The sequence below is a fragment of the Carcharhinus amblyrhynchos genome, chromosome 6, assembly GCF_965287045.1.
Source record: "Carcharhinus amblyrhynchos chromosome 6, sCarAmb.v2.hapA, whole genome shotgun sequence".
Classification (NCBI taxonomy): Eukaryota; Metazoa; Chordata; class Chondrichthyes; order Carcharhiniformes; family Carcharhinidae; genus Carcharhinus; species Carcharhinus amblyrhynchos.
In genome coordinates this window covers 44273803-44287375 of record NC_137329.1, presented here as the reverse complement: position 1 = coordinate 44287375, position 13573 = coordinate 44273803, and the positions used below count along the sequence as shown (strand labels likewise).

The following is a 13573-nucleotide window of genomic DNA, read 5'->3' as shown; positions in this document are numbered from 1 at the left end:
TGTATGATCATTGTTAATCATTTAACTTGTGCATTGGCACGTGCTCAGTTACTTTGGGAGCATACTCAAAAGGTTGTGAGTTCAGCGCTCACACCATTATTTGAGCGCATACATTTCAGTCCTGAACTGAAATGTGCAGTACTGTACTATCTTTTAGATCACACCTTAATTCAAGTCTCTGTTTGTTGAACTGTTTGTTAAAAATTTCGCAGCAATAATAGAATGGTAAGGAGTTCGAGTGCTACTGACCAATATTTCTGCCTATTACAGAAAGTGTATTAATATTGCTATTTCATTATGTTTGCCCGCCTACTCGTCAGATAGCTGAAGATTCATTACATCTGAAGTATTTTAAGATGCAACTAAGAGACATGATTATAGATGAATGTTAAGTGTCTTTCCTAATTCAGTGGTAGTGCTCTTATGGAGTGAAAAAGCAGTGGATTTGAACCGGACATCTGTACTCTGGTATAACACTTCAGGCTTAGGAGTGTGAAGCATTCTTGTTTCCAATTTTAAACAGGCAGAGAAGCATACAATCCCTACAGTGCACAAAGAGTCTATTCAGTCCATCAAGTCTGCAACCGACTCTCTGAAAAAGCATTCCACCCAGACCCTATCCACGCAACCCCGTACATTTACCATCCAGCTAACCTACTCAACTTTGGAAACTGAGGGGCAATTTAGCATGGCCAATTCTCATAACCTCCACATTTTTAGAGTGTGGGAGGAAACTGCAGCACCTGGAGGAAACTCACGCAGGCATGGGGACAACATGCAAACTCCATAGCCAGAATTGAATCCTACTCCCTGGTGCTGTGAGGCAGCATTGTTAACCACTGTGCTGCATGTCTTGAAGGATGAGATCAACTGAACTGAATGACCTTCATCCAAATCCCTTATAAAGATCTTGTGATCTGTGCTTTTTTTCAACCAAACAGAACCATGAACAGCTCTTCATTCCTGCAGTTGAACTGCTCAAATCTGCTGAGAGGAGACTAACCAATACAAGTAATGGTAATTGATGTTCCTGTGATGAGTTTTTTTTTCGTAGGATATGGGCATCTCTGTCTGGGCTTCTATTTATTGCCCATCCCTTATTGCCCTTATTCAGAGGGCATTTAAGACTCGATCACATTGCTGTGTCATTTGTGTCACAAGGATGGCAGGTTTCCTTCCCTAAAGTACGTTCGTGAGACAGATGGGTTTTATAACAATCAACAATGGCTCCAATGGATAGACTTCCAGATTGTTATTTAATTCAGATTTCATGATCTGCATGGTGGGAGTTAAACCCAGGTCCCCAGAGCATTACCCTGGATATTGAGATTGCAAGTCCAGTGATATTACCAATATGTCACCATCTCTCCGTAATTTTAATGAACAGTATTCCGTGGTATATGGAAATATTGTCAACATGAGAATTGGAGAAATAGAAGTATTTAAGAATGATATTTAAACGACTAGATATTTTAAATCCTAATTGTATCTCGTATTTCAGATGAGATGTTAACTCAAGGCTTTGTCTGTGAATTCTATTGTAGCCAACGTTCTTCCCTTACCCAAACAGATTAATTGGAAATTTCATCCCATGGGAACAGATTTATGTAAATTAGTTGCCATGTTTGTCTATGTAACAATAGTAAATATATTAGTTTGCTATGAAATGCTTCAGGGTAAGCTGAAGACAACAGGGAATCTCTATATATCCACATTTGCTGATTTTTAACACTGCTGCTTTTGGTTGCAGGGCTATATTATCAACGTTACCTCTAGAGGCAGAGAACAACACCTTGCAAAGTGAATTTGTTCAAAAGCACAGTAGGCAAAGTACCAAAGGCAAATAGCTGCTGACGCCCACTGTCACTGCTGTCATTTTCTTTTTGTATCCACTCTCAGCACACTATTCCATGACACAGCATCTAAGTATTGTGAATTGCTACTTGTATTGTTATTGAAATCTGTAACACAAATGCTGCTTCATTAAAATTATCAAAGCAAACTATACTGGCTAAGATTACTGCATTTAACAATAACTTGGCATTCATTCTTTGCAGAGACGTAAATGAAATAAAATGTCCTGAGGTGCCAAAGGAGTGTTAGCAAACAAGATTTGCCATCAAATTACATGAATATGAATTAGAAGCAGGAGTACACCATTTGGTCCCTCAAGTCTGCTCTGTCATTCAATAAGATCATGGCTGCTCTGTTTGTAACTTAAACCCCACATAGCTGCCTGCTTGTGATAACTTTGCATCCCTTTGTTAATCAAGAATCTGTCTACCTCTGCCGTAAAAATATTCAAGGACAAACAAAAACAGAAAATGCTGGAAAATCTCAACAGGTCTGAAAACATTTCTGGAGACTCTTCATCAGAGCTAAATACAGCTGGAAATAGGATGAGATTTATACTGTTGTGGTGAGGGGACATTGCCGACTGTGGAAGCTGAATAGAAGCCAATGATAGATGGAGATAAGGAACAGATTGACAAAAATGTCATGGACAAAAAGACAAAGAGAATATAAATGGTGACGATCATGGCTAGGAAGAATGCTGATAGTGGCATATTAATAGATCAGAATGTGTAAATGGCAAAACAAAGGTAAGCAGTGTGTCAAAGAACAACCTGAAACAGATAACCAAGAGCCCTAGTGGATTGGGGGGAGAGAAGGCAGTGGTAAGGGAAGAAAGATGGAAAGCAGGATTAAAAAGAGGGTGAAATTGAAAAATGAATTAATGGAAGAAATGAAAAATAAAATAAATAAAGTTAAAATTGATGGAAATGTGGAGGGGAGAGTTCATGGTTGGAAGTTGTTTTTGATTTTATTTGATTTGATTTATTATTATCACAAGTATTGGTAACCAGTGAAAATTATTGTTTTTTGTGCAATGCTAAGTCTGAAAGTGCCTAATCAGAAGATCAGCTGCTGATTCTTCCAGTTTATCTTGGGCTTCATTGGAACATTGCTACTGACCAAGGATTGACACGTGGCCATGAGAGCAGTTGAAATGGCAAGTGACAGGATGGTCAGGGTCATGCTTGCTGATGGACCAAAGAAGTTCTGCAAAATGGTCAGCCAGGTTTAGCCTCTCCAATGTAGAGTACAGCACATGGAGCAGCAAATGCAGTAGACCAGATTAGAAGAGGTGCATGTGAAGTGCTGCTGCTTGTGAAAAGTGTGTAAGGCACTTGAATGGTGTTCAGGGAGGAGGTAAAAGGGCAAGCATTGCACCTTCTGTGATTACATAAAAAGCTGCTGTGGGAAAGGAGTGGGGTGTTGGGTGTGATGGAGGAGTGGACCGTGGAATGCTGACAGGAGGGGTGAGGGAAAGATGTGTTTAGTAGCTGGCGGTGGCATCACCCTGCTTCTGTTGCCTTTTCAGGAAGAGCGTTCCAGAGACTCATGATCCTCGTAGAAAAAAAATTCTCCTCATCTCTGCCTTAAATGAGCACTCCCTTATTTTTAAAAAGTGACCCCCTAGTTCTAGACTCACCAATGACAGGAAACATCCTCCCTACCTCCACCCTGTCAATACCCCTCAGGATCTTGAAGGTTTTGATCAAGTTGCCCCTTACCTTTCTAAACTCTAGTGGATACTAGGACAGGCAGCCAAAAACTTGATTGAAGAGGTAGATTTTAAGGAGCACTTTAAAGGAGGAAAGTAAAGATGGGCGGAGGGGTTTAGTGAGGAAGCTCTAGAACTTGGAACCCAGGCAGCTGAAGGCATGGCTGCTAATGGTGCATCAATGATGTCTAAGAAATGAAGTAAGGGAAAAGATCTTGGAGGATTCTAGGGCGCGTCAGAGGGGGTTACAGAGATAAGACAGGATGAGGCCGTGAAGAGATTTTAATCAAGGATGAGAATTTTAAGGTCTCACTTGGAATCAGTTTTTGTCAGCAAACAGAGCAGTGATGAGTGAATGGGGCTTGGTAAACATTAGGATATGGGCAGGAGGAATTTGGCCAAGTTCAACTTTACGTAGAGTGAGAGATGGGAAGTTTGCTAGGAAAGCATTAGAATAGTCTAGTCTCGAGGTAACAAAGACAGAGGAACTAAAATGAAGACAATGAGTGTTACAGTGGTGGAAGTGGGCAGTTCTTATGATGGAATATTCTTCAGAATTTCATCTCAGAGCCAAATAGGATGACGAGGTTGTGAACAATCAGGCTCAGATTCAGACATTGGGGGATGAAATTGGTGAAAAGCGAATGGACATTGTAGTGGGGTTCGAAGCTAGTGACTTTGCAAACTCTTCCACTTGATTTTTCATTATTAAATGCATTAATCCTTAACCAATGCAATTTGCTTTGATAATTTTAATGAAGCAGTTTGACATATAGATTGCAATAATAATACTCATAGCAACTGGCAAGATTTGGATGCTGTGCCATGCAATAGTGTGCTGTGAGCTCAAGTCAGTTCTCTCCATAAAGGAAAATTCCTAATTTTAATAGTGTCATCCAAATGTATTGGCACTCTTCTCACTCACCTCCTCAGAGAGAAAATTAGAGGTCATGTCAACCAGGAACCTAATTTTACCATTTGTAGAAGAATGATAGCAGAGTCTTGGGGAAGCTTATTGAATATTCTTGGGAGTAATGTATGGTGCTTTGGTCAAATAATAAAGGAATATTATTCAACAGAATGGAGTGTTGGAGTCATTGCAGCATCTTAGGAGGCCATTCAGCCAGTCAATTCCATGCCAGCTGTCTGTGGAGCAACCCATTCGTTTGCTCTATCTGCATTTCCCTCAGGTGCCTATCTGATTTCCTTTGGAAATTGTTTAGCATTTCCATTTCCACCACCCTCATAGGCAATGGGCTACTTTACCACTTGCTGTATAGTAAAGTTCTTCCTTGCATCTTCCCTGTATCTCTTGCCAAAAACCTTAAGTCTGTGTTCTTATTCCTTGTACCATCAGCTAATTTGAATTACTTTTTTATAAGCTGACGGTTCTTGAATCTATCACAGTATTGTTCCCTTTGAACAGATCTTCCCTCAACCTCCTTTGCTCCAAGGAGAACAACTCCAGCTTCTACAATCTATCCTTTGTAGCTGACACCTCCATCATGAGAAGCATTCTGGAAAATCCCTCAAAAAACCTTAACCACCATATGTGTTAACATGGCTCACCTGAAATTACTAGGAATGTACTTTCTTGATTAAGGATGTAACATTTGACATTCTCCAATCTTCTGACACCCCCAGTAATTAGGGAGAGTTAAAAGATACCACAAGACCTTTCACTATCTCCACCCCCATTTGACTTAGCAACCTGGGATGCAAATCATCTGGACCGCTTCCAGTGATATTTTGTCAGCATCCTATTCCTTAGTAAACACCAATACAATGTGCTCATTAAGTATTCTGGTCTTGTCCTGAACCTCTAAGCATATATCACCTTTTTTGTCCCTAATAGATCCTACTCAGCCTCTTCCTATTTATATACCAGCAGAAGATTTTTGGGTAGGTTAACTTTTATGTTAACTGCCATTCTCTTTGTGTTCCCCACATCCCCAACAGTGCTCACCTGCTGCAATACCCCTGACAATGCTTATCACCTCTGCACCCCTGATGATGCTCACTCATTCCCTCACCCCGACAGTTAATTCTCCAACGGTCAAGTGGTGTTGGATGATTATCTTTCTTGTTACACCTTGCAGTATTTTAGGCATAATGACAGTGGTGCTTCTGCCTCTTGAAGTCTGCTGTATGCAGTGAAATGTTGGTGTGATCTTGAGAAGACTGCACTACAATGAGTGCTGGTGTTGTTCTTATCCCACATGCGCCATAGACTGCCTAGCCTTACTAACACTACTCATTCTGAGATTGATGTCCTTCATTGAGATGCTGAGAAAAATAATGGAGGTGTTGATGCCAAGTCTGCATGGAGGACACAGGCGAAAGAGGGTTGTATGAACTAGTCATCTTCATCGTCCTAGGATATTGTAGTTACATGGTCACATCTGGCCGCTGCTATGGTCTTTATCACTGAGGCCTCAACATCTTCGCCCTCATCAAGCTCATTCCTCTAACCGTCCTTGTTGGATAAGATCTGCAGCTCCTCTAACTCTCCATCTGGCAACTCATCCCCCTTTTGAAGTGCCAGGTTGTCTAAAGCGCAGCAAACTACACTGATGTGGGACACACTCTGGAGAGCATCACCTGACCAGTCCAGACATCTAAAATGCATCTTCAACATGCCAGTGGTCTGCTCAGTCAAGGAGTGTTGAAAAATAAGCCATATTGTATCAGCTCTGAAGTACGCTGGCCACAATATGGACAGCATTAACCATGTTTTTTGGCGGTAGCCTTTATCACTGATGAGCCAAACCTGAATGTGCTGAGAGCCCTCAAAGAACTGTGGTACCAGCGAGTGACTCGAGGTGTAAAAGTTGCACAGGATCCCAGGATATCTCGCAGAGACCTGCATAATCTGTTTTTGGTAATTACAGATTAGCTGCATATGGAGAGAGTGGAAGCCTTTTCTCATAAACCATTGTAGCTGCAACCAGGGACGACTTAATACCACATGCACGTAGTCAGTGGCAGCCTGCAACTATGGGAAGCCGGAGATCTCATTGCTCTGGCAGCCTGACTGGGTTCATCCAGGGAGAACTGGACGTGTGTGTATTTTGCTAAATAGGATGCTGGTGATATCTCGGATGCATTTATGAGTGGAGGAGTGTGAGATTCCTCAGTCAATACCTGGAATGAGCCACACAGAAAAATGTTGAGTATGGCAGTTACCCTTCGAACCATTGGCAATGGATGGCCTCCCAGTCCTTGCAGTGTCAAAACCCCCCTGAAGAACATGCCAGGTGTAAGCCACCACATCCCTTCTCAAACAAAGGCATCTGCAGCACTGTTTCTCACTCATGAGAGTTGTCTTTGGTATATCCTGGGTCATGTGAAACAACTGCATGGAAGTGGTTTATCTCCTCAGCTTCTGGGTCTTCATTGGATCTTGCTGGCCCATGTTCCTCGGGGTGAGGCGCTCTCCTTTGTCTTGTTTAACAGTGATGCACCCTCTTTGCCTCTTCAGTTGCAAAGGCAAGTATTGCCTGCTGCCTCGATTCTGCAGTCCTTTCCATAGCATCATGATCAGAGCCCTGAGTGACATGGAATGATCACTTTTCATTGCCAATCTAAGGAGTCATTTGAAGCCCTTGGGCTGCACTCATTCCAGGAATTCCATCCCTAGATCCTCCCATGCAGCTGTAGCACAGCCTTAAAAAAATCACTGGAAGCTGAGTTTCCCCTTCCTCCAGCACCCTAGCATGACAGCGCATTCAGAGTGGGTTGGATCTGGATGGGTATAGTAGGTGCTATCAGGCTCAGGGCATCTTTTGAAGTAGATGGGAGACCAAACTTGCACTAATGTGATGTCTGTAATTGTTGAGCCATGTAAAGTCTATGCATCTCAGCTTCAATGTATAGGAGTTCTTGAAGCTGAGATTTTGTTGTGGCCCCTTTAGACTTGGATACGCCTGACCTTTGCATGTTCCTGCCAGAGGGACTATTTGTCATTTGTCAACCAATCATTCATACCCGATCAATATTTGACCCCAAGCCTTTTGGGAGATACATTGCCCAAATCCTTCAATTACCATTTGAGTCTTGCTCCCGATGTGCTGAAGCAGCCCAAAGATGTAGTAACTCCTCCCACAAGCCTTCAAAAGTCAGCCTCCCATGACTTTTCTCAAGGTTTTTCAGCTGCATCATTCCATTGGCTATCAAGATGGTGCTGCTCCACTTCTGTTATAAGACCAGTTTCTAAGCACCCTTCACCCCAAAACACATTACCATCCAAGTCCCTCCTATTGATCCTGCAAGTTTCCCTCCGTCTCCTTGGTCCCCCTTTAAATGTAGAACCCATTAATTTTCTTGTAGAAATCCCTGTTTCTGCTCCCCCCACCTTAATCATTTTCTGTAGATATCCCATGTCAACCTCATCCATCCTCATCTTGAGATCCAATGCACTGTGACCTCCTGAGAACTCCCCCCCCCCCGCCCAATGAAACCATTGCGTGTTCCCTCTTATATACGAACTCCCCATTTACAGGGTATAGATTCCTGTCCTGACTGAATGTACTATCCATATCCCCAGTACCAAGCCAACAACCTACAAGACCAAAATGTGTAAGGGACTCACCAGGCCTGCATACCATGCTGTGCACAACTGACAAAACAGATGGGCCTACCCCATCCTTGGACTGTGATCAAAACTTATGTGCCTGGCATAGCTTTGTAGCATGGTGTGCAGCGCCCCAGGTCTGCCTTTGCCCCCACAATCAAGTGAGTGCCTTCCACTCCCCTTGCCTCTGGTTAGTCTCACTGCTCTCCCCCCGCCAATCCTGCCAGTTAAATATGTGTGCTTTCCAACCTCCCCTTTCCCTTCCCTCCCCAGTGGTCTTGCTTGTGCAGCCTTGGTATGAAGTCAGAGCAGCTGCAAGAACAGGACAGTGAAAGGAAGACAACCACTGTGTACAAATATCAAAGTCATGAGTGAAGTGCAGTTGCCAGATGCACATCAGTTTACAGGTCCCCAGGTACACGTCAGTTATATCCAGTCATGGTTCACACCGGCCTAATTAGCTGCTGGTATGGGCATCAGATTTGGAGTGGGAATGTTATTTTGACAAGCTAGGTTATAAATGAGCATTCATGAGCTGCAAAGACACACAAATGAAGTTCTTGACATGGTGCAGCGCGCAACTCAACCCACCGTGAAAGTTAGGAGGGGAAATTACAATCCATGTTTACGCTGACAGCAAATTGACTTTTGGCTACTTTCTGAATTTTCCAATCCCACCCACCATGATGCCCACTCCTGGCGGGATTGGAAAATCCTGCCCATTGTTTTACTCATCAACCAATGGATATGGAAGTTTGGAAAATCAGTCACTTTAAACAGTGAACAGTTAAGAAAAGGTAATTAATATTATTTAAATTGCTTAATTAAATAGCAGTAACTTGCACATAACCATCCATTATCAGTACAGACAGACCAGATTTGTGAGTATGTGTCTCTTGTGAACATAGACTTTCTGTGGTTTTGCCGTGTACTATGCTCACACTTGTCTTATTTACCATCAGGGAAAAGGGACCAAACATTATGGATTAATCGTAGTTGGACATTCTTTAGGAGCTGGAACTGCAGCTATTCTTTCTTTCCTGCTCAGACCCCAGTATCCCACTCTGCATTGTTATGCATACTCTCCACCTGGAGGACTTCTTAGGTAAGTGCATATGTTATAAATACCTTATGTAATCTAGGTTGTAGAAAACTACACTGGAGTTAATAACAACTGAAAATGTCAAGAATGGCCAAAAAGTTCTGAAGTGCCGTCTAAAACTGGCACATTCCATTCTGCAAAGTCCCCTGGACCAGAAAAATTCAGAATGACCTTGTATTTAATTTTTCAGTAATTAGACTTTCATAGGGGCAAGTTATTTGAACACAACTCCCGAATAGTATATTCGGCGCAGGCAATCCACACACTTATTTTGGATTAGTTAACAAAACTGTTAAAACAGCAGAAATATTGGTATAATTTTCTCCATCACAAAGAAAGCAAGACTTTAACAGAATAATTAACTTCAGGGAGCTGAGGTGAAGAATGGATTAAACATTGTTCTTCCAATTTTGAGACCCAAGTTCAAAGTCGACCTGAACTGGCCACTGACAAGTGTGAGAAATGGAAAATCCCTACTCACATTAGGGCTAAACACACATTCATTGGGCAGAGAAGGGGCTTGATAAGGAATTACTGAGCACTAAACCTAAGTGCACAACATGGAAAGTGCTTTGTTCTCTAGACTTGAATCATTCACCTTAATTTGCACAAGATTCACATAAAAAAGTAGAACAAGAAGTTAATTAATTGGATTTTATACCAATCACCATGACCTTCACTGTTAAAGATATGTTTAAAAGAACTAATCATACTTGTAGTCATTTGGTAGTACAGAACTTGAGCATTGCTGGAAAAAGAGACATGATGAAGTTGTTCATCTTGCACTCATTAGGACACTTCGCAAGAATCTTTTCAGAATGTTTTCTGTAAATCTACTGATATTAATTGGAACACCACTTTACCAAAACGTAAATATTAAAAAGATCAGGTATGTTATGAAGTTTGCCTAGACCCCAACTTTTACTTTTGATTTTAACATTCAGGTAAGCATGAGATATTTCGCTCCAAGTTTGATTCAGTTGACCCATTAAGAAGCTTTTATCAAAGCAAACTTTATTTAAGAACACAGTTAGAATATAACAAAATAAATTAGCATAACTTTAGCCAACTAAAATATTTAAACATGACAAAGTATAATTCTTAGCTGTTATCTATCTATATTGTTCTAATTTAGCAGTATGCTGCATAGATGTAAATCTGTTCCTCAGAACCAGTTAGTATCAAAAATAAATGTGCTCACATGGATGCTAGATTTCCAACCTTTTAACAACTTTTGAAAGAGATCCAGACAACAGTTTCCAGAGAAAGATGTATCCTCAAACAGCAGAACATTAGAGAAATAAACTCAGTCTCTAGCAGATCCCAGCCTCTAGAATTCAGAGACTCAAAGTTGCTACTTCTCTCTGCAGCTCCCAAAAACCAACTGAGCTTCATTTCTCTATGTAAACTCTAGCTCCACGCAGGCATCTGATATTGTTGTCAATTAAATCAATCAAGTCCTACTTGACAAAACCCTAGGGGAAAACGCTAAAAACAGCAGAACAGCGTTAGTTCAGATTAAAACAAACATCCTAGTAATTAGGAACAGTTGTGCTGCTACAGTAACAATCCTGGGCTGCCAGATAAAGACTCAGTGGCACCAGTAATAAAAAAATGCAAAAATAGATCCTGCAAAGTAACATGACTGATACTTTTCTTAAAGGCACAGTATTGTCACAGTATAACACTATTGGAAGTGTATATTAAACTAAAAAATTATTGATGCCTCCTTACTTTGTGCATTAAGCAACCACCTGATTGAGCCTTAATGACCAGATTGTACAGTCCTGGTCTATGCTCCATAATGCTTTGGTTAATTTTTCAAACATAGTTTGACTTCAATATCTCTGGATTACAGAATCACAGAATACTACAATGCTGAAAAGGCCCTTCTGTCCATCAAGTCTGCACTAATGCATGAAATGCCCTGACCTGCTCACCTAATCCCCCTTGCCAGCACTTGGCCCATAGCCTTGAATGTTATGGTGTGCCAAGTATTCATCCAGGCACTTTTTAAAGGATGCAAGGCATCCTGCCTCCACCACCTTCCAAGGCAGTACATTCCAAACTGTCACCACCCTCTGAGTAAAAACATTTTTCCTCAAATCCCCCCTAAATCCCTCCATCCCTCACTTTTAACTTGTGTCCCTTTGTAACTGACCCTTCAACTAAGAGGAACAGCTGCTCCCTGTTTATCTTGTTCATGCCCCTCATAATCTTGAACTCCTCAATCAGGTCGCCCTTCAGTCTTCTCTACTCGAATGAAAACAACCCAAGCTTATCCAACCTCTCTTCATAACTTAGATGTTCCATCCCAGGCAGTATCCTAGTGAATCTCCTCTGCAGCCCCTCCAGTGCAATCACATCCTTCCTACAATGTGGAGACCAGAACTGCACACAGTACTTCAACTGTGGCCTCACCAAAGTTCTATATAACTCCTTCACAACCTCTCTGTTTTTGTAATCTATACCCCGATTAATAAAGGCGAGTGTGCCATATGCCTTTTTCACCACTTTATTAACCTTCCTTTATGCGTTCAGAGATCTATGGGCAAACATACCAAGATCCCTTTGTTCTTCAGAACCTTTCATAGTATACTTCCTTGTCAAGCTACGCTTTCTAAAGTGCATCATCCCACACTTTTCAGGGTTAAATTCCATCTGCCACTGATCTGCCCATTTGACCGTCTCATCTATACCTTCCTGTAACCTAAGACACGTAACCCAACTGTTAACCACCCGGCCAATCCTTGTATCATCGGCAAACTTACTGATTCGAACCCTCACATAGTCATCTATATCATTTATATAAATGACGAACAATAGGGGGCCTAGTATGGATTCTTGTGGTACGCCACTGGTCACTGGCCTCGAGTCACTAAAGCAGCCGTCTGTCACCACCCTCTGTATCCTACCGCTAAGCCAATTATGAATTCACCTTGTCAGATCATCCTGTATCCCATGTGCATCACCCTTCTTAATAAGTCTCCCACGTGGGACATGTCAAAGGCTTTGCTGAAATTATGTAAACTACATTAACCGCACAACACTCATCCACACACTTGGTTACTTGCTCAAAAAATTCAATCAAATTTGTTAGGCATGACCTCCCTCTGACAAAACCATGCTGATTATTCCTAATCAAACTTTGCCTCTCCAATGGAGATAGATTCTCTATTTCAGAATCTTCTCCAGTAGCTTCCCAATCACAGACGTGAGACTCACTGGTCTGTAATTCCCTAGCTTGTCGCTATAACCTTTCTTAAATAGTGGAGCCGCACTTTAGCTGTTCTCCAGTCTTCTGACATCTCTCTGGTGGTCATGATGTGGAGATGCCGGCGTTGGATTGGGGTAAACACAGTAAGAAGTCTCACTTTATTTGCTACCAAGTAAACCTGTAGGACTTTAACCTGGTGTCATGAGACTTCTTACTGTGACCTCCCCAGTGGCCAGGGAGAAATTAAAAATTTGGGTCAGAACCCCTGCAATCTCCTCTCTTGCCTCCCGCAACAGCCTGGGACACAATTCATCCGGACCTGGAGATTTGTCCATTTTAAAGCCAGACAATACCTCCAATACCTTGTTCTCCCTACAATAATTTTATCTCGAGACTCACAGTCTCTCTTCCCAAGTTCATAACTACCTCCTCATTGTAATGGGTGAGACAGATGTGAAATATTCATTTAACACCTTGCCAATGTCCTTTGCCTCCACCCACAGATTTTCCCCTTGATCCCTAATGGGTCCTACTCTTTCCCTGGTTATCCTTTTCCCATTGATATACTTATAGAATATCTTAGGATTTTCCCTACTTTTACCAGCCAGAGCTTTCTCATATCCCCTCTTTGCCCTCCTAATTGATTTCTTAAGCTCCAACCTGCACTTTCTGTTCTCCACTAATGCCTCCACAGACCCACTCCCCTTACACTTATTAAAAGCCTTCTTTTCCTTCAGATTGTATTCAGGATGCCTCTGTTCATCCATGGTTCACTGGGTTTGTTGCACCTTCCTATTACTCTAGAGGGAACATGTCAGGCCTGTACCCTCCTCATTTCATCTTTGAATACCCCCTGCTACTACTCTGTAGATTTCCCCACAAGTAGATCTTTCCTGTCTACTTTGGCCAGATCCTGCCTAATTTTGTTAAAATATACTCTCCCCCAATCCAAAATTTTTTCTGTAACTTGTCAATTTCTTTGTCCATAACAAATTTGAATTGAACTATGTTGTGGTCACTATCACTAAAATGCTCCCCACCAACACCTCATCCACCTGCCCAGTATCACCCCTCAGAATTAGGTCCAGCATAGTTTCTTCCCTTGTTGGATCG

General features: G+C 41.8%; 1 protein-coding gene across 8 annotated transcripts in view; it reads left to right on the top strand.

Annotated features, from left to right (window-relative positions):
- The window catches only part of dagla (diacylglycerol lipase, alpha), a 379214-nt gene that overhangs the window by 298038 nt on the left and 67603 nt on the right, over positions 1–13573 (top strand). For all 8 annotated transcript variants that reach the window (XM_080190329.1, XM_080190325.1, XM_080190324.1 and 5 more), the window contains one exon: positions 9104–9246. In XM_080190329.1, the coding sequence (XP_080046455.1) occupies positions 9104–9246 (143 nt within the window). The remainder of the gene's footprint in view (positions 1–9103; positions 9247–13573) is intronic.